Source organism: Centruroides sculpturatus, unplaced genomic scaffold, assembly GCF_000671375.1.
Source record: "Centruroides sculpturatus isolate CEXI.00-Female unplaced genomic scaffold, Cexi_2.0 scaffold967, whole genome shotgun sequence".
Lineage (NCBI taxonomy): Eukaryota > Metazoa > Arthropoda > Arachnida > Scorpiones > Buthidae > Centruroides > Centruroides sculpturatus.
The window spans coordinates 237,275-263,290 of record NW_019385089.1 but is presented as its reverse complement, the minus strand read 5'-3'; the positions used below and the strand labels follow the sequence as shown (position 1 = coordinate 263,290).

General features: G+C 29.2%; 1 protein-coding gene across 1 annotated transcript; it reads right to left on the bottom strand.

The window, feature by feature from the left end:
• Positions 1–26,016, bottom strand: LOC111634518 (gamma-aminobutyric acid type B receptor subunit 1-like). The gene is made up of 20 exons (XM_023379317.1): positions 25,438–26,016; positions 25,230–25,364; positions 24,781–24,951; positions 24,300–24,401; positions 22,571–22,858; positions 20,859–21,110; positions 20,724–20,787; positions 20,555–20,632; positions 20,260–20,410; positions 16,588–16,720; positions 9,128–9,235; positions 7,048–7,261; positions 6,816–6,943; positions 4,220–4,348; positions 3,320–3,457; positions 3,006–3,235; positions 2,711–2,817; positions 1,946–2,115; positions 1,046–1,183; positions 1–961 (listed from the first exon to the last, which is right to left on the bottom strand). The coding sequence occupies exons 1-20, from the start codon at positions 25,711–25,713 to the stop codon at positions 710–712; spliced, it is 3,264 nt and encodes a 1,087-aa protein (XP_023235085.1). The 5' UTR covers positions 25,714–26,016; the 3' UTR covers positions 1–709.

The following is a 26,016-nucleotide window of genomic DNA, read 5'->3' as shown; positions in this document are numbered from 1 at the left end:
GTTAAAATGGGAACAACGGTATAAAAAAATGAAGTAAAATTTCTTAAAATATTTTTACAAATGGTTTCTTTCCTGTCTTGCTCTTTAAAATTTCACAGAAAGTCACTTAATCTTTATTCTTTTCTTTTATAATTTGGAAAATAAAATCATATCTTTGTTTAAATTTTATTTCTTTTATAAAAAAATTAAAATTCTTTTCTTATGTTTAGAATATATCACTTTACTTTGTTTCATTTTTTTTGTCAGAAAAACTACCAAGAAAAATATGTTTCCTTATTTATATTGTTCACATGTAACTGTTTCTTATTAAGATTATATATTTATATATATATATAATTATATACAGTACATCAATAACATAATTATAAACTACATACTCAGCAGTTTTAATATAGTATAAGAAATAAAATTTTATAACTTACATATAACAACATATTTATAGGATGAATATAGCTTGATAACCATTTATTTTTCTCTTATAACTTAGTAATTTTGATGTCGATTCAGGATCGGCACGAAATTTGGAAGTCCAAAGTAGAATTCTGAAATATTTCAAAACAAAAGTGTAGATATTTATACATATTAATTAGAAAATGACAATTAGTATTATATAAAAGAAAAAAAGAAAGCAAACATATTTGTTCTTAAGCAATTTCTCATTTTTTTTTTGTTTTTTTTTGTTTTTGTTTTTGTTTTTACATTTATGCAGCTAAAGATATGATTCCGAAAACTCAAAATCTGAAGCTCTGGAACTACGAGCCATGGAGCAAGAAGTTCCAGTTACGTATCCAGAATCGGATACTGGATCAATAATAATTTCTTCTTTGGGCATTAGTCCATCTGCATATTGTGCAGGTAATGATATTCTTACTCTTTCTCCACCTGAAGGTAATACTTGAGCAGCTCTAAGTGCCTTCTTTTCTTGTAGTTTTTCGGTCATAAGTTTAATTTGCTCTTCTTTCTAAAAATAAAATTTTTAATGAAATATAATTAGTATTGATGTAAAAATTAAATTATATATAGATATTATCTTGTTTGAACTCACTTCACTTATTTGCTTCTTCAAATCATTATTTTCTTTTATGAGACGTTGGTGTCTTTCTTCTTCTTCTCTGCTATTTATTGTATCATTTAAACTTCTTGCATCGGCACGTTCTCTCGGTCTTCTTAACAATTCGACAATCTAAAAATTTATTAAATAATAACTTTTACAGATATAATTAATAAATAATATATATGATTTTTAATTTAACAATTTTAAATAATTAATTATCATTTGAACTCAGTAGAAATTTTATATACAACTGTCCCACTTGACACTAATTCTTTTTTTCAATAATTTGTTCAGTTATTGATGGCTGTAACTACAATAGATTTATTATGTTTAATGGTAGCCATTATCTATCTATCTTCTCAGCAATATTAGCTATTATATTAATTAATAAATAAACACATCTGATTTGTATTTGCTGAGTTAATTTTCTTTATTCTAACGTTTTCAGCCTATTTGTATAGGCCATCTTCAGGCTTTAACGTTGTTCGTTCCAAGGCTATTACATTCATTGTGCAAATATTGCTATCCTTATGACATTAAACTATTTATAAGCACTTCTTATTTATTGGATGCTAGTCTCTTACATTCTATTTGAATATAACTAGATACCAGTAAAGACTTGTCTTATTTGCATCTGTGCAAGACATTTTGGTACACTTCAGTTTTGCTAATTAATGTATAATCAGTGTAAATTTTGAATCCATTTTGCTCAGCACCTGTGCAGCCACATGGTTTGATTTTGAGGTACCTAAAGCTGGCATTGACTGAAATCTTTCTTTTGTTGTTGAAACTTGTGAGGTTTGTATCCAATTTACAATTCAGCAAACAAAAGAAAGATTCTAGTCATTGTCAAATAGATTATAATTCACTTCTATTAATATTTCAACTTACCTTAGTGGAAAATATTAATGCCATTGACAGAAAACAGCAAAATATAATTGCAAGTGCAACAAAAGCAAATGTAGCATTTTGTTGGCTACTAATGACCAATGTAACAGGAGCTGTGATCAGACAGAGAACCTGTTGAATTATAATTATTAATTTTAATATGGTAGATATGGCTAAGCATTAAATATTAATAAAATAAAACAAAAAGAAATTCATTACAAATATTTAATTTTAATTAAATCAAAATTCAACAAAACATTATTGAAAAATTATAATTTATGTAATTATTTAGAAAGTTAATTCTAAATTTTGAAAGACTTAACATAGGTTATAAGTGTTGCTTTGAATAACATACAAGTTTCTTTATAATAATATTCATAAAAAAGTTTAATAAGGACTTTATAAGAATCACTCAATAATTTGATTATCTACATTGGTAGAATTCTGAAAGTATGTAATGGGATAGCAATATGAAGAAAAGAGAATACTGAAACTGCATACTGAATGCTGTATACTGTCAGTTTCAGTAGTATAATTACAACCAATATTGGGGACCCAAATTGGAACATGCAAACCTGTGGATGAAGAGCAAACTCTTAGATATTGTATATAGATGTGTATAAATGCATTTGTCCCATTAAAATCTTTTTTCTTACTTATTTCATTTTTGTGTCATTTATTTATGTACAAAGATAAGGGGTCTCAGATCCCCTGGATCCTTCTATAAGATAGCAAGAGAGATTTTTATTTATTGTTATATTTAGTTACTTACACTATTTATTTTCCATTTTGTTTCAGTTATTTTGAGTTTTGGAGGTTGAGTNTTTGATGTCGATTCAGGATCGGCACGAAATTTGGAAGTCCAAAGTAGAATTCTGAAATATTTCAAAACAAAAGTGTAGATATTTATACATATTAATTAGAAAATGACAATTAGTATTATATAAAAGAAAAAAAGAAAGCAAACATATTTGTTCTTAAGCAATTTCTCATTTTTTTTTGTTTTTTTTTGTTTTTGTTTTTGTTTTTACATTTATGCAGCTAAAGATATGATTCCGAAAACTCAAAATCTGAAGCTCTGGAACTACGAGCCATGGAGCAAGAAGTTCCAGTTACGTATCCAGAATCGGATACTGGATCAATAATAATTTCTTCTTTGGGCATTAGTCCATCTGCATATTGTGCAGGTAATGATATTCTTACTCTTTCTCCACCTGAAGGTAATACTTGAGCAGCTCTAAGTGCCTTCTTTTCTTGTAGTTTTTCGGTCATAAGTTTAATTTGCTCTTCTTTCTAAAAATAAAATTTTTAATGAAATATAATTAGTATTGATGTAAAAATTAAATTATATATAGATATTATCTTGTTTGAACTCACTTCACTTATTTGCTTCTTCAAATCATTATTTTCTTTTATGAGACGTTGGTGTCTTTCTTCTTCTTCTCTGCTATTTATTGTATCATTTAAACTTCTTGCATCGGCACGTTCTCTCGGTCTTCTTAACAATTCGACAATCTAAAAATTTATTAAATAATAACTTTTACAGATATAATTAATAAATAATATATATGATTTTTAATTTAACAATTTTAAATAATTAATTATCATTTGAACTCAGTAGAAATTTTATATACAACTGTCCCACTTGACACTAATTCTTTTTTTCAATAATTTGTTCAGTTATTGATGGCTGTAACTACAATAGATTTATTATGTTTAATGGTAGCCATTATCTATCTATCTTCTCAGCAATATTAGCTATTATATTAATTAATAAATAAACACATCTGATTTGTATTTGCTGAGTTAATTTTCTTTATTCTAACGTTTTCAGCCTATTTGTATAGGCCATCTTCAGGCTTTAACATTGTTCGTTCCAAGGCTATTACATTCATTGTGCAAATATTGCTATCCTTATGACATTAAACTATTTATAAGCACTTCTTATTTATTGGATGCTAGTCTCTTACATTCTATTTGAATATAACTAGATACCAGTAAAGACTTGTCTTATTTGCATCTGTGCAAGACATTTTGGTACACTTCAGTTTTGCTAATTAATGTATAATCAGTGTAAATTTTGAATCCATTTTGCTCAGCACCTGTGCAGCCACATGGTTTGATTTTGAGGTACCTAAAGCTGGCATTGACTGAAATCTTTCTTTTGTTGTTGAAACTTGTGAGGTTTGTATCCAATTTACAATTCAGCAAACAAAAGAAAGATTCTAGTCATTGTCAAATAGATTATAATTCACTTCTATTAATATTTCAACTTACCTTAGTGGAAAATATTAATGCCATTGACAGAAAACAGCAAAATATAATTGCAAGTGCAACAAAAGCAAATGTAGCATTTTGTTGGCTACTAATGACCAATGTAACAGGAGCTGTGATCAGACAGAGAACCTGTTGAATTATAATTATTAATTTTAATATGGTAGATATGGCTAAGCATTAAATATTAATAAAATAAAACAAAAAGAAATTCATTACAAATATTTAATTTTAATTAAATCAAAATTCAACAAAACATTATTGAAAAATTATAATTTATGTAATTATTTAGAAAGTTAATTCTAAATTTTGAAAGACTTAACATAGGTTATAAGTGTTGCTTTGAATAACATACAAGTTTCTTTATAATAATATTCATAAAAAAGTTTAATAAGGACTTTATAAGAATCACTCAATAATTTGATTATCTACATTGGCAGAATTCTGAAAGTATGTAATGGGATAGCAATATGAAGAAAAGAGAATACTGAAACTGCATACTGAATGCTGTATACTGTCAGTTTCAGTAGTATAATTACAACCAATATTGGGGTCCCAAATTGGAACATGCAAACCTGTGGATGAAGAGCAAACTCTTAGATATTGTATATAGATGTGTATAAATGCATTTGTCCCATTAAAATCTTTTTTCTTACTTATTTCATTTTTGTGTCATTTATTTATGTACAAAGATAAGGGGTCTCAGATCCCCTGGATCCTTCTATAAGATAGCAAGAGAGATTTTTATTTATTGTTATATTTAGTTACTTACACTATTTATTTTCCATTTTGTTTCAGTTATTTTGAGTTTTGGAGGTTGAGTAATGTTAAACCTCAACTGCTATCTCAACACTTCCTTGCTACATTTTCATAATTTCATACTAACATTTGCATAATGGATGGAATTGAATCCCACTTATTTAGGGTTTAAACATGATTAAAATATTAAATATTGTATAATATTTTTGTTACCAGATATTTGTAGAAACACTGGTTTGGAAGCAGAAGCATATTAGTTTTTCATAAGCATGTTCAATACACAAATTAACATTATATAAATCACAATTGACAAACTGATACAGCAAGCTGAAGGTGGTGTGCTGTGATCCACACTTGTGAGCTTTGGTGAGGAGTGTTGTCATGTCTTTGAATCTTGTGAATGTCTGCTTGATATTCATGAAAGTTCTGCATGCATCACTTTTACAGGAGTATTAAGGTTGCTGCAAACTTGGCAACACTGTCGCTTTTGATGTGACATCAGATGTAATTTTTATGGTCACATGACTGTTTTCCTTTGATGATAAGGCAATGTCACCACTTGTAATATCATTCACAATGTACTGTACTTCTACAAAACCAATGAACATTTTGCCTACCCCTCTATGAACTAGTGCTCGATAGTTCATTTTGTAAAATGATGACAACCTACAATATTAGCTTCAGCTGTTTGTTTGGCAGAAATTTAATAAATAAATGAAAACAAAATTGGGGAACCTGATATATTTATAAATTTCAATAAAATCAATGAAATAATTTATATTCTTACATTTATGAAAAGCTATCAAACAGATTTCTGTTTTGTAATTCCAACATAGTGAAGACATGGCCAAAATGTGACAAAGATCACAGCACAAATGCATGCCTGAAAGTTTCGAGGAAGTGCACCTTTCTCATAAAATTTCAAATGTGCACGAGCATTGCTGATCATTGCCTAAAAAATTCAATTTCTTGAATCTGAGAGGAGTCAAACAGCTCACCTAACTTCTTATTGAAGGGCATGACATACAGTGATGTCGAGTTGAAGATTGGACAATCAGGTTGTTCAAGAGATGATTAAACAAATTTTGTTCAATGTCGCCTTAGACCAGTTTGCTTCAAAATTACCTAGTTTGCAATGGCCTTTAGCTCCACTAGACATGCAGTCTAGTTAACTGTGGCGCTATTTGGAAGATAATTCATTGGCCATGACTTCCATATAATGATGCATAAGAAGATATAGCAAGCTGAACTTCACTTCTGCTAGTCAGTGTATATCTGTGGAATTGTAAGCTATTGATAATTGTGATTTACTTTGAGCTGATTTAAGGGCTTTTTCTTTTACTAGATTCTTTTCCCCAATTAGGTTAATTGTTTGAGATTGTAAATAATTGTAATTTTGTAAATTGTACTAGTTGAAAAGTCCAGTACCAGCATTTATAGTTTAATAAAGCTCTTTATTTTATGAACTCTGGTGCAAGACTCATTTCTTTGACATTTTGGACCTTACACTCTTCTGAACTATTGGACTGTTTCATTAGGTATCTATGTTCTATCAACAAGAGGAATTATATAAATATTTTATACCTCTAAAATACTGAATATATTCAGTTAGTTTAACAGTTATTATACATTGCTAGTTTCTTTAAGAATTTAAACATATTTTTTACTTAACATATTTAAGAACTTAAGAACATATTTTTTCTCATTAGTTATATCCTAATTTAACAATCAGAAAACTCTTAGCTGAGAAAAGTTTTGAGTGAACCTTATTAAATATTATTTAACAAAAAAAAAAAATAAGGCATTATATCAATAATTTGAATTTTAAATTAATACTTACCACCACATTATAAATACTCATTCCTACTAATCTCGAGTCATTCAATTGTTTAATCTTTATACTTCGAGTTTCATAAGCCAAAAATATTCCAAAAATGAGCAATAGTCCTTTATAACCATACATTAAACCTTTAAAGAAAATTTAAACACAATTAAAACATAAATATAAATTTCATATATATATATATTATATATATGAAATTTATGCTTTATAATTTGACAAAGTAACATACCTAACCATACAGCATTATTTTTTGATTGGCAATGTTCTAATAGAGGTAGTATTTTGATGTCTTCTTCCCCATCTTCAGGATCTTCTTCATTAAATTTTTCTATTTTTCTGTCTAATGGATCGATTGTTTGCCAAGTCACTAGTATAATGAAATCAATTAGAAGCAAAGCACCGACCAAGGCATACAATTTCCAACTTTCGACTTTCAAGGAAGGCTTTAAAATAAAATATAAATAAATGTTTACAAATTGTGATTTTTTTGAATAGTTAATAGAAATGCTTTTAAATTATTTATTTACAAACTTAATACAATATCAAGTAATATATTTAATAAGAAATTTTAAAGTTATTTTTTTATTATTTGTAAATGCATCAGCAAGAAATTAAAACAGGAAAAAATGTTTCAATATAAGAGTTATGCTAAATCTTGATAGTTTTGATAGTTTGATAAGATACATTAACAGAATACTTGGACAATCAGGCAAGGGTTTGCCTCCCAGAAGGACATTCTATGAGAAATTATCCCTAACCTAAGTATTAGATATGTAAAAAACAAAAAATGTAAAAAACTCTACATGGCCCACCTCAGATATAAATCTAAAATTCAAACTGCTTTTCTCAGAGTAAATAACATTTTAGAAAATCTAAGTAATCTTGTTGTAGTGTTGCCATCTTTTCAAAATCGCTGACCCAGACAGCAGTCAGGTTTGTTCAAACAGAAGTTCCTGACACATACGCAATGTCATTTTACAAAGAATAATGTGCATGTCAGTTCTAATCAGTTACAGTTAGGGACTAGAGGCTTACGTAGGCGTAACATAAGTAACCCTAAATTAAGAAAGAACAGGTACAGATGATTTAGCTCTATTGGATATTGGAGACGTGTATGATCATACACGCAAAAGAAAAAAAAGGTCGACAGGTTGTGTGCCACACGTTAGCATAAACAGACGAATATGGCAGAATTGTAGATGAGTTTCAGTGAGTGAGTTCTTTCGCTGTTAAAGTAGTGTAAATTTGTAAAAATATTTGCAAGAACTTTGTTTCATCATAATTTCACAATTTCTATGAAATTCCCGGACAAAATTAATAGTTCACCCGGACTGTCCGGGTGAAAACTGGATGGGTGGTAATGCTAGATCTTGGACTGATTAAAATATTAAATATTGTATAATATTTTTGTTACCAGATATTTGTAGAAACACTGGTTTGGAAGCAGAAGCATATTAGTTTTTCATAAGCATGTTCAATACANTTAAGAAAGAACAGGTACAGATGATTTAGCTCTATTGGATATTGGAGACGTGTATGATCATACACGCAAAAGAAAAAAAAGGTCGACAGGTTGTGTGCCACACGTTAGCATAAACAGACGAATATGGCAGAATTGTAGATGAGTTTCAGTGAGTGAGTTCTTTCGCTGTTAAAGTAGTGTAAATTTGTAAAAATATTTGCAAGAACTTTGTTTCATCATAATTTCACAATTTCTATGAAATTCCCGGACAAAATTAATAGTTCACCCGGACTGTCCGGGTGAAAACTGGATGGGTGGTAATGCTAGATCTTGGACTTTAGGAGTTGGTAAGATGATGGATATAATGTTAAGTTACGGTGTCAAGATCTCAAGCGTGCCACAGAATTTTGTCTCAGGAGAGAGGCAACCATATATGATTAAGATCAACTAATCAATCATTTCACTCGCTAAAATCATGTTCTTTAAACAAGTTTCTTTCTATAGAGCTGAAGGAGGGAAAAGCCATTTAGCCTAGAAAGAGGAGGTGACTGATATGATTATGTCCATGGTCTGTTTGTTTATAAAGATTTCATTTTCAATAGTTACCTAGTTATTTCTACTTTTCTAAGTTTTAAATTTACCTGAGTAAAGGTATGCTACCAGGGAGGAGGAAATATAATATCCTAGAGATAACCCTTTTCCCCATGGGAAAGTCTAGGTAGAAAGGGCATGATTCGTTATTATGTGTATTAAAACTGATATTACAGTATAAAAATTATAAAATGTTTTATTGTGGTGTCAGATAAAAATAATTCTCTAATGACAAACTACTTGATTCAATACTTACTTTGCTTTCTTGTTTTGATCGAGTGGTAAGACGATGAACTCTCCAAATTTTGGAAAACATAGCACCATATGAAAGAGTGAATCCAATTGTTAAAAGCCAAGCTCTTGCCTATGATATCAAAAATACTATTAGTTTTAGTTTTTATTAATATATTAGGCTTTATTTAGATAAATATAAATCTTCTTTTATATAAAAATATAAATAGTTAGTCAAAAAGCATTCAGACTGAGTTTATAAAACAGAAACTAATTAATTTATAATGATGAAAGAATAATCTTCTTTATAGAAGTCCTTGTCTGTTCTTACTTCATCATTTTTTCTGTTGTCGGCATAACTTCTCAAATTTGGTTTTTGATGTAGCAGCTTGCACTTGATAATTTGCACATCATCAGATCCTTTGATTTTCAAATAAAATTGTTGAATCAAGTAATCAAAAAGTAAGAAATTGTTCACTTGCAGAACTTCATGTGTATCAGCCTGCCAGACAGAACAAGTTAGTGCAATTTTTAGGATGAAATTTCACATGGAATCTTCTCATTTCTCTATTGTTTATGAAGACTGCTTGTTTACAAGTACTACATTTCTAATAAAAAATTATATCACCTGTAAATAACTATCTCAGTTAATAATTACTGGGACTTTACATTGCAAAAATTATTATTTTGTTTCTGAGTTAGATTAATTATTGCATTTGTGTTTCAACCACACAATGATGATCTTGATGTTCCATTAGAATCTTCTGCTCCCAGCTAGTAGTTATAGAAAAAATTTAGATCTAGGGCATCATTAAAGCATCACAAAATTAGATCTGGGATAACACTAATTACTTCTGTAAAGTCTATACTCTAAAAAAGTTTAGCTTTAGCCTTAAAAATGAGAAATTGTCTATTGTTTTAATATTACAGTATATTTCATAAATCTTGGATGAGCACTGTACATTACCTGAAAGGAGTACAGTCATGTTTACAGAAAGCCTAAGATGTGTTTTGTAACCTATTAAATTCATAATTTCACATATTAATATACATATACCTTTGCACTGTGCATACAGCAGCCCAACCAAGATTTGTGAAATGTACTGTGTATGCAATAAGGAAATGTTTCAAAAATCGACAGTCAGAAATACATAAAACTTTCTTCACTATTTTAGTTTATTATAGCAAAAAGTAACCCATATTATATCTATTTATTAATACATAACTTTTATTTATGTAATACATTGATGACTTTGAATGTAGCTTATATTAAATTACATGCATTATATGACAATTGTACAATCATTTCATATTTGATCATAGTCAATATGCCTCATTGAATATTATATTAATAAGATTATTGATATAATTCAACAATATTACTATATTAAGATAAATTTTTTGCTTTTTTATTAGATTTTTCTTAGTTACTTGTAAATAAAAAACTTATAGAAGCTGAAAGTGGAATTAGAATTATGTCAAAACCTATAAAAGATTTTTCTGAAGCATCTTAAAATAGTAACAAACTTATATTAAGTTTATTTATGTAATTTGCTCTAGCTTATTAAATTTAACTTATTAGTTCTATATTTATAAAAATATTTCACTTAGTTAGTTATTCTGTTCTGTATTTCTGTACTTAATTATAATTAGTTGAATGAGAAGATAATAATGAAAAGCTAAAATATTTATTCACATTAAAAAGAAATATCTATAATATACAGACAACAGTCTGGGAAAACTGGAAACAGGAATGTTGAGATAACCCTGCAATGAATAACAGTGTGAGTGGATAATTAGTAATATAACAAAGGCTATAGGAAACAATAAGTTTATTCACAAAAAAACATTGCGACTCAAGGTGTCATAGTATCCACAAGTAAACAATTTTACTGGTATAATGTAAAAAATTGCTTATCAATGATACAAACAAATTTATGTCAACTCAAACCATTACTAGCACTGTTAACCAAATACCTGAGATTACACAAGCTCATGTGTATCAATAAATGGATTCATTTATTTAGCACTTGTCTTTGCCAAAATTTCCTTTTTGAAACTCTACAGTATTGTGAGATCCAGAAGGGGGAAAGGCAATTTTTAAAAAAATTAGCAAGAAAAGAATATTTTAAACTTCAACGAATTTTACAAAAATGGATGTCAAAAGAAACTTTTGATTTTAGAAAGGAAGTTGTTTTCCTTTCCATGGCTGACTCATGAGATGAGTCAAGCTTTTGCACATGTTATTTGGCTGTCAGAGAAAACCGATATAAAAGGGACATTTTCCCGCCATTCAAAGCAGTCCGTCAAAAGAGGTATTGCCACACGACTCCTGGAAAGTCATTGAAAGAATTAGCCATATGATATAGACGAAAGACCGTCATTCAGAAAGTTTGTCATACGAGTTAGATAATTGAAAGTTATACTACAGAGTCCTACACACAAAGTATAGAGTCAGTTTATGACAAGATCGTCATAAGAAGAAGAATATCCATAATTACAGAAGATTCTCATACATTGAAATATTGAAAGATCTGAGAAGGTAATATGATAACGGTTAGATCAATGTAAACTTTCTCTCTTGTGTCAGGTTAAAATAAGATTAGGTTTAAGTTAGTTATTTAGACTTAGGTTTAAGTACGATTTGTTATTCATTCATTTGTATACTTTTGATATTTTTGATTTATTAAATGTTTTGGTTTATTTTATAAGTATGGTCTGGTTAATGTTAGATATTCACACTTATACTTATTCAGGTTACTTGCGTTCTTCATACTTGAAACTCCTTGATAACGTGTGTTAATCCACGTGTAATAAAACTGTGTCAAAAATCCTGAAAACGATATACACTGCGAAGTCTAATCCACATCTTTCTAAAAAGCCTCCTTAAAAGTTTAGAGATCAAATATCGTGATTTTGAGCCAATTAAGTGGTGCTCTAGCTTGTACCCCCAGCTAATCTCACAGTATTGACCATATATTAAAATCTTTCCTGTTTCACAAAATCTTCTTTATTCTTTCTTCTGAACATCTTATCAATTTTTATATATTTTGTAAATTTTATATCTTGTTCATAAGTTTTAATTATGTTAATAAGTTTTAATTATGTATATTGTTTTTGTGTATTTTATTACTATTCTTTTTATGAAGTGTACCACTTGTTTTGTTGGCGTAGTTTTCACGTGCTATATAGCATTACTTTTTAGACATAAACAAATAAATTACCCTCCTCCTAGGTGAGGTGTTATATCAAAATAGCCTGACACACACAAGAAAAAAACAACAACAAATTATCTGGCACAATTTTGCTTTTTACCATCTTGGGGAGTTCCAGTAATCCCCTTTACATCCAGCTTCCCCTTTGTGACTTCTTTCTTTGTGAAATAATGAAACGCTGACAAGAACAAAAGCAACATCTACCAAACAAGAGGCCAATATACAAACACAAATAAATTTTTAAAAAAGTAAAATATAACAACATGTTCACATATTTCAATATGTGAACATGTTGTTATATTTTACTTTTTTACACAATTTATATCTTTATTTATACAAAAAAGGTGCCAAGTTATATGTATTAATGTATTAGTTCAAACTAATACATAAAACTTAGCACATTTATTGGAAACATATACAGTAGAGCGTCGATTTTCCGAATCAATTGGGGACTGGGGTTGTCCGGATAACTGATATTTTGGATAACTGATTTACGTACGAAAAAATAGTTTAATGTATCCGATGTCAAAATTTTTATCCGTTGCGTGTCGCTTCGCGTTGAATTTTCGTCGATGTTAAGCCTAACAAAGACTATTGTATTGTTAAAAATTATTTTTTTATTTTGTACAAACAAAATAAATATATTGAAAAATATAAAAACAATAAAAAATTATACTTCAGATGTTAATTTAGTATCAAAAACGTAAAATATTTGAGTAACCCAAGACATAGCCAAAGATTGAAGCGCCACAGCACTGGCGAAAATTTAAATTTGCCGACTGGAATTCTTTCGGATGATTGACTTTCGGAAAATCGACGCTCTACTATATATTATACTACTTGATTCTGATAATCAAAAGAAGTTTAATAACTGAAATATTTTAAGTGCAGTGCAGTACATTATCTGAATACTGATCAATCAAAACATTGGTTAACTGAAAGCGTTCCAGTCAGCAAATTCAAATTTCTGCTAGTGCTGTGGCATTGCAGCACTCTCCCTCTCCCTGCCAACCTAAACTGTAGCCCTAGTTTAATGTACTACATTATGTAAGGTATGTATTTGTAAGACATGTGACACAAATTATATACAGTACAGTTTTGTGTATAATATATTTTTTCATAAATGATCAGTTATCCGAAAAATCAGTTATCCAAATAACCCCAGTCTTGAATTGTTTCAGATAATTGATGCTCTACTGTATTAAACCATCTTCAGCTAACATTCAAAGAATTGAACGCATGATAATTTAGAACTTCAAAAATATATTAAGAATGCTGATTTTGCAGATAATCATAAAGCTTTGATAGAAAGATGGCTGAACTTAAAACATTTCTTAGTTATTAAATATAGTTTCTCTCAATACAAAGACCAAGTAATTTAAATGTATATTTATGTGCAGTTGAATATTCTAATAGTTACAAGGTAATACATTACAGTCGAACCTGTCTATAACAGAACCTGTATATAGCAAAAACCTGTCATTAATGGAAAATTTCTTTGTCCTTGAATTTTTTGCAAAAAATAATATAAATTAACGTATATAGTGGAACATGTCTACCAGTGGCGTACCGTGACATTTGATGATAGGGAAACTGTTTCTGTAAGAAACTGACTTACAGGGGCAATCAGTAAATTGCGTGTCAGGGTCCATTCATATTCGTTTGTTCAATAAGCCAGTAAAAACCATACACTTTTTTAAATGTATTTTTAATAGATTATATGACATACTTAATAAATAAGCAAGTTCAATGTAATTACCTAAGTTATTAGATTCAATAGATTCCCTATGTCCTCTAAATGCCAGTTCTTGCTTTGAGAAAAAACATATAACATCTATTAATTTAAATATAATATATCTATTAGCCGTAACTATCTCGTTATAATTTTCAATATTTATTTTATATTATTTACTAATGTTAAATTCTATTCTGCTTTGATTTCCAAATTGTTTCAATTTTACGAAAGAATCAATGATTTTTCGTGTCTTTTGCCAGCTTTACTCAAATTATTTAAATCATCAAATATTATTAAATCATCAAACATTAGTAAATAATTTTATATTATTTACTAATGTTAAATTCTATTCTGCTTTGATTTCCAAATTGTTTCAATTTTACGAAAGAATCAATGATTTTTCGTGTCTTTTGCCAGCTTTACTCAAATTATTTAAATCATCAAAGCCATTCTTATTCCACACACTAATTTTATTTAAAAATAGTAGGCAATTTTTGCATTTCCATGCATCCACAAAGCCATTTTATGTCTTCATAAATTTTATTGTGAAAATGTCAAACAAATTTTTTTATTGAAGTATTTATATTTAATTTAGGCATTGGTCTTTTTCTTTTAATAATGTTTTTTTTTTCTTTTCATTATATGGTCTTGAGCCAAAACTTTTTAAAATAAATTTTCAATATCATAATTACATTTGAATAGCTAGCCATGATATAATGGCTAAAATTAGAAATAAAATTATAAAAACTTACTCAGTGAAATAAAATGTGTGATGGATATATATACCTTGTACAAAATATTCTTCAATTGTATGAATATACTTTTAAAAAAAATTATAATTAAATATAGCTTAAGAAACATACATAAAAATAACAAAATATTCTTTACTTTTTAAATCTTAAAACAATCCACTTAGTCAAATAGCTCCCTATGAGTGGCTAGTGAATGGAATCAGAGACATCCTGATAGGTGTGCAGTGCGTGCATGCATACAAGATGCCAAATCCTAAGGATGCTGATACTGGTCAATGTCAAATGCCTCTTTTGACACATCACTAATATACCTCAAAGGATGCAACAGGGTTGTTGTAAAGTTTAAACGTTTCTCACCATAGCTGTAAAAATCTATATATGTTAAACTTAATATATTGTCCGTCATTTGTTTTGTAACTAATTGGTTTTAGGACCAAGTGTCCACGGAAATTTCCAAAATTTACAACTTTTAGGTCACTCTCATTGAACTGGAAAAATTTCTGTACTTATTACATTTAATATTATGAAGAAGTCAGTCCTCACTGTACTTGGCTAGTGATTGGTTCAGTAAAGCTTTTGTTTAAGTAAAATTTCGGCTCTTCCATCAAGGTTTTATTTAGGTCTCTAATTCCATAATCTCTTAATTATTTAACTATTTCTTAAGTAGAAATAAGTTGAAACCGGTTACTTTGTATTTGAATATTTGTAGTCTTGGGAAAGAAGTGGAAAGACAAATTTTTATGACAATGATACATAAATTGTAAATTTAAGGAATATAAATTCTAGGGCTTTTTTTTTACCTTGTGCATCTCATTCATTAAATTTAGTTTTAAATGATGCTGCCAAAGTAACAGTTAATTTTTTAACATTGTACAAGAATTGTATGCGTTTTTTTCTGCATCCTCTTATAGATGGAACATACTAAATTGTAATATCACTAGTTTAACATTGAAATTGGGAAGTAATACAAGATGGGGAGCAGAATAAAAGCAGAATAAATATATCAAATATTTTAATGGATTTTTTTAAAACTCCTGTAAAAACATACCAGTAAACTCCTATCGGTTGGATTAAGTTATAAATCTACTCATGACTCACATAATGGGGTGAGGGTGGCCAAATATCTAGCAGGCAGGCGGCTAACAGCCCAGAACCAGTCCAGGATAGAATTGTTGGAAGCATTGTGTGTGTAACTTCCACCATGAAGTTGGTGCTCTGTAAAGCGCATGCGCAAATGCCTGTATTCGATAATACAACACTTCAATTCCGCCACTGACATTCGAATGTACAATAGCAATCTTATCATTTTTTTTTTTTCACATATAGAAATTTGTAATAAGATACATAATGCAGTTATAATAAAATATTAATTTTAATTAATTCAAAGTACGTTAAAATTTGAAAATGTTATTACAATATGTTTTTATATTTTAGAAAATACAAGGGAAGTGGCACTTCCACCGCTTCCAAGGATGGCACGCCGTTGATGTCTACTATGGAAGAGTTGTTAGGTCCCTTGGGGTTCCATTATAGACAGGTTTGACTATTAATTTAGTTTAATGTTAAAATATTATTTATCTATCTCTTAAACTATTCAAAATATAATCAATTGTCATGATTAGTAATGTTTGAAATCTTGTATGGATGTAATGTACAGTACAGTATATTTGATGTAATTGGTATTTACTCAATTTTTTTAAATTTTAATTATTAAAGTTAAAAATAAAAACTTTAATATGTGAAATAACTAAACTCATATAGTCAATATTATTTTATAACTAACCTGACACAAATAATGATATCGTTTTTCACTAACAAATTGATTGTCTAATCCCAATAAACATACACAGAGTAGACAAAGGATTGTCCCTACCAACATGATGTTATTACACATGGGATGAGATAACTGGATATATCTAGAAAAAATTAATTTTAATTGATTAAAATAAATATTTACTTTCTTTTAGTCTAAAAATCTAATCAAAATTTTAATTTATATGTTTCAAAAATACAAATATTAAACAAGCACATTGCAAATATTAAATAATTAAAAATAAATAGATAAATGACTCTCATACATCTACAAAGTGTTTGAAAGCATTATATATACCATTAAATAGCATCATTGATTCTAAGTTGTTGGCATTAGAATAGAAGTGATAGTGCAGCTAATACCATGCTTTAATTATGTTTATCATCTATAGATCACTCCCAGATACCTGAGTATTTGGGTCCAATCCAAACAGAATTAAAACCGATGACCAATTATTCATTGTGACATAGTCACAATGCCAAGCTGCAAGTTTTTTTAGATCTCAATGCACAATGCTCTTGATTTGCAGTGTCTTGCTCCTGTATATCATACTTTTCCTGTAAGATGATGGCATGACTCTCATGTTATCTAACTCTATTTTTGAGAAAATTTTTGAATTGAAATAACACAATTTTCAGTCCAAACTGGAAGTTTTTATATGGTTAATTGGGGCCTCCAGCTCTTAAGCTTTCTATTTCTGGTCTCAACATTCATCTACCTAACTCTGTTCTCGAGATTAAGGAATGACAGATGAACAGACAAATAGATAGTCACCAATGGGAATTTATAGGTCTGCAATTTTTAAATTGTAGACCTATAAATTGGGCTCCTTTTAATCAATTACACCAAACATCCAATTAAAACGAGGCCAGATAGAACAACAGTAAAGAAACATAAATCTAATGAGATGTAAACCCACAAAAGAAGCAAGACAGAAAAATTTATGCATTGAGATCTTTGACAATCTTTGGAAATTTATAGACATTGTGAAAAATTATGACAGCTTTTCTTGATCTATTTGGAAAGAAATCTGTATTCACTTTGTCTACATTATTAATACTACAATTTAAATTAGTAAAAAGTAAATTATAATAGAATTATATAACTCTCATTTATCATAAACATTTATTACTTATGATAAATGATTTAAAAAAATATATTTTTTTAAATCATTTATCATAAGTAATAAATGTTTATGATAAATGAGAGTTAAATCCACTCAGATGTATATGACTCCTTCAAATAAAGTAAAAAACAAACACACTAAAATATTAAGGATTCCTTATATATTTAACATTTAATCATGATTAAAATATACAAAGATTCCTTAATATTTTAGTGATTTTTAGGTTTATAGTAATTTAAGTCAAAGTACAGGGTGGTTATAATTAAAGTTGCCCTACTCAGACCTGTATAGAGCCCATTCTCTTTGCTGTATTTTGATGAAACTTGGTATATATGTTATACGGATCATGGGGTAAAGGAAAATGCAAAAAAATAATTAGTTCAAATTTTTACCACTAGGTGAAAAATGGGACATGAAAAACAAGAAACAAAATGGAAACAAGCAAAAGGTTTTTATTCACAACATTTGTTCAATGTGCAATCCATTTGCGGCAATCACATGTTCAAAGCACCTTACAGCATGTTCAGCAATAGCCCAACAGGTTTCTTGAGAAATTGCAGCAATATGGTGTGTTATGCTTGCTTTCAATTGAGGTAGAGTCCATATGGTTGTGAGGATACCTGAAAGATCGTGTCTGTACAGAAGGCATACGAACTCTGCCTGAATTGAAAGTAAGCATAACACACCAAATTGCTGCAATTTCTCAAGAAAACTATTGGGCTACTGTTGAACACACTGTAAGGAACTTTGAACATGTGATTGACACAAATGGATTGCACACTGAACAAATGTCGTGAATAAAAACCTTTTGCTTGTTTCCATTTTGTGTTTGCTTGTTTTGTTTCCATTTTGTTCTTCATGTTCCATTTTTTCACCTAGTGGTAAAAAATTTGAACTAATTATTTTTTTATATTTTCCTTTTCCCCATGGTCCACATAACGTATGTACAAAGTTTCATCAAAATACAAAATACATCAACAAGAACAGACTCTATACAGATCTGAATAGGGGCAACTTTAATTATAACCACCCTGTATGTGTAAAATCTTTTATATCTTCTCCTTATGTAGTAAATACATAATGTCTTATATAGTAAATACAAAATTAAATAAATAATTTATTTAATTCTGTATCATGATTATCTATGCATTAATATATTTTGTTATAAGTACATCAAGGCCTCACTTAACAACATTGATAGGTTTTTCAGGAAACTACATTATGGAAAAATGATGTATAACAAAATAGATTTTACCAGATGCTAAACAATATAAAACAGATATAATTCAGTTAATATTATTCTGATTGGTTCATATTTATTTCCTGCCTCATAGAATCAATTTTACTGTTTACAAAGAAAATCAAATAATAATAATTGTAAATTATTACAAATGTACTTGTATCTTTCCTCAACAACATTATAAGGAAATGACATTAAGTGAGTACTTGTTTTAATGTATTGAACTGAGGAAAATGTACTAAAAGATAAAACTTAATATTCCAGAAAAAGTCATCATATTTGATTTTAAATTGCAAAGTCTTATTGTTAAGATAATTCAGAAAATAAAAATGATCATAAGGAAATAAATAAATAAAAACTAAATGTAAATTTATTAAGTTAATGATGTTCATTTTCTAAATGTTTATTTTCAAACACAAAATATTTTTTAAAAATATTTAAATATAGTTTAAAATAAATTTTTGATTAGAAAGCTTATTTTAAATACATTCTGATATTTATTATTAAGTTAACACCAAACATCTGATTTGTGGTAAGAAAATTGTACAAAATTTTTGTCTTTATTAGCTTATTTATCAAAATTTACTGCCAAAATGGATCATTTAGTGACAGGGATATGTTTCAAGAAATACATGATTAAATGTCTTCACTGTTGAGCAAACATTGTAGTTGAACCTATGGCACATGTGCCCAAAGTGACACATCAGTAGAAGTTGTGGGGCATGTAACATATCATGTGATTTCGATTTATCATCTGTCCTTTTCAAGCATCTTTTTGGGTTTATCACCTGATCATCCTTTTTTTCAATTAGCTTCTTTACATTTATTCTAATTAAAGTATATTTGTTTCATTTCATTGAATATCATTATTCAAAGTCTAAAACTTCTGCATACAAATATTTTTTATTTTTTTTAAAGATAAGTATGCTTGCTATATGGCATATGGGCTCAAAATGGTTCACCATACCCTGTCAGAGAGTATACTTAGACAAACCTATACAGTATAAGTCTACTAATCATATAGGCTATGTGTAACACAACAATAAGTATTTATGTATCTAAACTTATCTAAATATAGAAAAGATACAGATAGCCATAAATTTTTTAATTTTATTATAATTTTATGGTACTTTCTGTCATATGTTTAGTGTATTTTTAAGCAGTGCATACCTGTTCTCAGCATTATGAAAATTTGAAATATGAAATTTATCAATTCTTAAATATGCATCAAAATGTTTCATAAACAGATAACATTATATTTTTTGAAAATGCATACCTTGAATTTCTAAAGACCCAATTAAATACTAAAAGTCCTATAGCTATAATAATACCAAGGAAGGAAATGCAACACATAGCTAGAAACAAATTTAGATCAATTTTTCTATAAGCCTTTACAATTATTGTACGGTCTGGAGGAGGTTTGTTATCTGAAAAAAATAATTATGAATATATTGTAATAAAAGTTTATTAAATTTTAACATAATGTGAAAAGCAATTCAACAAATTATGAAAAAATATATTAAACAATTTCAGTTATAAATTATCTACAAACACCAAATTTTAATAAATACCTTGCCATTTTTCTGCTTTAAACCATGTAAGATTATCAGTTTGAGTATCATAAAATCCCAATAAATTATACTGTCCATCTAATAATATGAATGAAAGTAAGTTTAATAACATTTTTATTTTAATATATATCTAATTTTATTATTAAAAATATCTAATTTTAATACTTACTTATCATTTGTTCAATTTGAGTCCAAGCAATTCTATCACCCTTTGAAGAAAATGCTACATAGCCCTTTAAAAATAAGAAAATATGATGAGAAATATATTTAAAAAAATTTTTTTAACTAAATAAGAAATACTTGCTGAAACACCCAAAAACTGAGTGGAGTTCATGGCAGAGTATATAACATTGGCTATATCCTTGTTTGTATAATTAAAATCTTCTAAAGAAACTCCTGTATTCTTTAACTGATTGATGGTCTTATTCAGTGCCAAGGAAATTGCCCATATGGCATCATAGGCCAAAGGCGCTTCTTGGTGGCCTTCTGGTTTACGATCAGTATAACCAGATCTTTTCAGTTCCTCTTCATATTGTTTTAGAAAATCTTGAGAACTCTAGAAAGATTTAATTTAATAAATTAAGCATAATTGATATTTATATTGATATATTGAAATAATTTTAATGAAACAGTCAAAGGAACCACATTTTATAACAATTATTTAAGTTGAAATGCATTTTTGTAATATACAAAACTAATAACAAAAATGTACAAATCAGTTTAAAAACGAATATAAATAATGTAGATTAAAAATTGAAGAAACATTTATTACATTATTTTTTATATTATATTCATATTTTTTGAATTAATCAATGCACCTTTAACAGAGGTTGAAGTTTAAAGTGTGCTAACATTTTGACCCTGTTAACAGGCCATCTTCAGATGAAAGTGGAATGTTAATATTTAACATTCCACTTTCAACTGGATAAGGAAGGAAGACGGAACAGATTCTAATAGGCATTGGGGTCAATCTGTATAAATATTGGGAGATGGACCAATGAAAATGAATAAGAAAAATTTCTCCTTGTCAAGTTTTGAGTAGCTGTACAGTACAAAATAAGGTGTGTTTGTTGTGTACAGTACTTGTCTCTACTTTTTAATTTTGAAATATAGTATACAATAAAAATACATTGGGAGAGGGACAATTTGCCAATACAAAAATATTAGGTCCCCTTTGTCCCATATGACTGACAACCATGCTGATAAGGTAAACAAGTGGGGAAAGTAGACTAAGACTGCAACAGATGATGCAAAAGACTAAAGAGTTGTTGCAAGGCAGAGTTTCTTTGTCTGGCAATGTCTCTTTAATTCTTGTCTTTGCTGTTTATGCATTTATTAATTAATTCAGCTTCATAATCACAGTGGCTGTTTATCTTTATCCACAATATTTTCTTTTCATGGAATGAACAATATACATCAAAGCCATAGGAAAGGGGAAAATGCTCCAGCCCAAAACAATAATTATTTGATAATTATTTGTACTTAAATATTTAATATTTGTTAATAATATATTGTAGTATCATTAAAACTTGAACATAGTTTTATTTTAAGAACAAAAAATAATCTACTTCATATAAAACATTAATCCAACTCCTAATTTAATAAAAATATTTTAACATTGTTTCAGAAATCTTTATAGAAATTTTACAGTTTGAACTTTCACAAACACTTGAATTTTAATAAATTATTTTAAGCTCCTACTGAAGATAGTTCAGAATTTCAAGATTAAGAATATTCCAAACAAAGTATTGAATTATCATTAGGCTATTATAAAAAATAATCTGTAATTTTGTTTTTTATTTTAGCTGAACATTTATCAACACAAAACAAAATTGATCCAGATTAGGTAATATTCAGATCAGTGCAAGTTCATATCATTGAGAGTGCATTGTATTTGATTGTAATAGATCTGGCTATCAATCCTTCAAAGATATAAATTTCTAAACTTTAAAACAACAATTTATAACAGGGTGTAAAATTTTTACAAACTTATTTNCAGCGTAACAAATGGCCTACTTGGCTATCGTTCCAATGCATCTTCAACTCGTAACCCGGTAACAAATCTTCCTTCTTGTTAACATAATTGAGTGCCATCATAGCCGCAGGTAGGCATCCTTGTCCCCCTAACCAACCACCTGTACCTTTCATAGGAAAAACGGCGGCTATGTGCAGCTGCTTCTTCGTTTTCATCTTCTCCATCATGCAAAACTTCATCTCTGACATCACTAGAATTAAAACCGCCAATCGGGCCATACCTGGATGAGTTCCCATTACTAAAACGCTGTTCATCATGAGATGAGACTTCTCCGGTGTAAATGCATTGGGATGTTTATTTATTTAAATTTTTCTTCGGTTTTTTTTATCTACACTTCGCCCCTTTCCCTTGCAAGGTGATGAGTTTTAGATTCCGACATGAGACTCTCATGCTGACGTAACCGTTGCTATGGTTACTAACGATTGCGGCAATATGGCGGTAGGAGGAATCGATACCGGACGCTAAATCAATTCTTAGAAGAGATTGATTGGACTGAAACGATGAGGGCTTTTGTTATGTGACTTTTTCTACTCGTGCCTTTTCGAGATGGTACTTCACAGTTTTTCTCGGTTATTTTTTGAAAATAAAATAAATTATTAAATTATATGAGTATGCATAACCGATCGCAGCGCCATATTTGTTAGAGATTTACTCTAAACGACATTAATATGGATGTTTTCTTTCAATTTATGATTGAATAAAATTTAAAATACATTTATATCCGTAATAAATATTTTATATAATTTATTTGGTAATCAATAGATTATAATATAGATAAATTAATATCGTTATTTTGATATTAAAATGCTATCATGCTCTTGTTCTCACTGTTAATTTAATAATTTTATTACACACTTGTGTCCAACAAATAAGCAGAATTGGAGCAGAATCCATAAATAGAAGTCAAGGTATGGTCTACAGAATGATTCTTGTCAAATTAGAATCTGCAGGGAGCAGAAAACCCAATGCAGTTCCACAAACATCATGGAAAGTGACTATTCAGGTGGCGTTATCATGGTCTGGGGTAGCATGCATTATAATTAATAGCAGTACTGAGCTCAATGTTTCTGCAAGGAGTGCCAAGACTGCAAGAAGGTTTTTGGAACTCCACTCGGAATTTTTCATTTTCATGATAATGCTTGTGCACATAGACTGCATTCATCAATGACTTTCTTGACATTGAAGATATTCATTGCATAGAATGACCAGCAAGATCTCCACATTTAAATTCCATAGAACATGAATGTGGGATGCTCTAGGGAGTCTATGATAGGCATAGAGCATCCCACAGGCCTTCACGAAGAAAAATCCAGGCGTTTTAATATACTCTTGTTCAAAAATGAATTGTGTAGAGCTGATTTTATAACCAGCATAAGCAATCACTGTGCAGCATGTATACAGTATATGCAGGAATCAATCACAAGCTATATTAATAATTTTTTGTGCAAAAAAGATTCGGTCAATGCTTAGTACTTTTTCTTGTTTTGTTTTGATGTAATTTAGATTAAAAATTTTGTTTTTCAATTATTTTATTGTGTAAAGAATACAACAATCTGTCTGTATGTCAAATTCCACTGTTCTGATCAAAATAATTCCCAAAATATAGACCAAATTATGCATATTTTATGGACACGAATGTATACCGGTATATCAATTATACTAATCATAATATTTACAATATATTTATATAGATATAATGAATATTCTTACTGCAAGATTTTTAACAGCATCTGTGGGATCAGTGAGGAAACTTTGTTTGGTAAGAATTTCAATCTTAGCTTCTTTGCAACGCACTTCAAGATCATCTCCGGTCTAAATAAAATTAATTTTATAAAATTATTATTATTTTTCTGTTTATAAAACAAATTAAATATTTTCCTCCAATTTCGTTTCATCTAAACAGTAGCTTGGTAATAAATAAATAAATAAATAATCAAATAAGTACAGGATAAAGATCTGGAGGTGAGAAATGCATTTATACAAAAGTATAAACGATATCTAAGAGTTTACTCTTCATCCACAGTGGTGAAAGGTTAAATGTAGACTTGCAGGTTCTAACTATCCCCCTCTATATAACTCAGGTAAATACGAATTTATATACTGTACATATAAAATTCCCGTTAACATACAACCTTTAATAAAGCTTTTCTTTATATAAAATATTAAAAAATGAGTCATTTCTAAGTCTCACCGATATAAAAACTTCTTCAGCTTCTTGTATGATGGCTATTCTAGTCCATCCAAACTTCTGAAATAATTTAACACGAGTGGGATTATGTATAGTCGCTGAGGGATGAGTTCGAAAAAATGTCGGAAAACGTTCTCTATTCGATAAAGCCGGAGAACTGGACCCGTATGACACCTAAAAATAGATTTTTTTCACAAAATTAAACACCAAACAACAGCAGACGTCCCTATTTTTCCGAATAAATACGCGCGATTTCACGTTATATCACGCGCCGATTTTATATATATATAATTTGTATGGCTTATGTAGAGCGTTGTATGGCTTATGTGGCACGTTGTATGGCTTATATATAAACCATACAACGTGGATAACTGAATTTTATGTACATTATTTAAATACATTTTATGTGCACATGTATTTAATTTAAATACACTTCATATATAATACTTTACCACTATGAGATTCCACATCTTAGCGGCTTCTGCAACAGTCGAGCAGACAATGCTACAACCACCGAGGAATATTAACTTCTGCGGCGAGTTGTATAACAGATCATACATCACACTAGCGGCTTTACCGGGGTTACACTATTAAAAAAAACAGAGTAATTAATTAATAAAATGAATTATACAATCGAATGCAGCGTAACAAATGGCCTACTTGGCTATCGTTCCAATGCATCTTCAACTCGTAACCCGGTAACAAATCTTCCTTCTTGTTAACATAATTGAGTGCCATCATAGCCGCAGGTAGGCATCCTTGTCCCCCTAACCAACCACCTGTACCTTTCATAGGAAAAACGGCGGCTATGTGCAGCTGCTTCTTCGTTTTCATCTTCTCCATCATGCAAAACTTCATCTCTGACATCACTAGAATTAAAACCGCCAATCGGGCCATACCTGGATGAGTTCCCATTACTAAAACGCTGTTCATCATGAGATGAGACTTCTCCGGTGTAAATGCATTGGGATGTTTATTTATTTAAATTTTTCTTCGGTTTTTTTTATCTACACTTCGCCCCTTTCCCTTGCAAGGTGATGAGTTTTAGATTCCGACATGAGACTCTCATGCTGACGTAACCGTTGCTATGGTTACTAACGATTGCGGCAATATGGCGGTAGGAGGAATCGATACCGGACGCTAAATCAATTCTTAGAAGAGATTGATTGGACTGAAACGATGAGGGCTTTTGTTATGTGACTTTTTCTACTCGTGCCTTTTCGAGATGGTACTTCACAG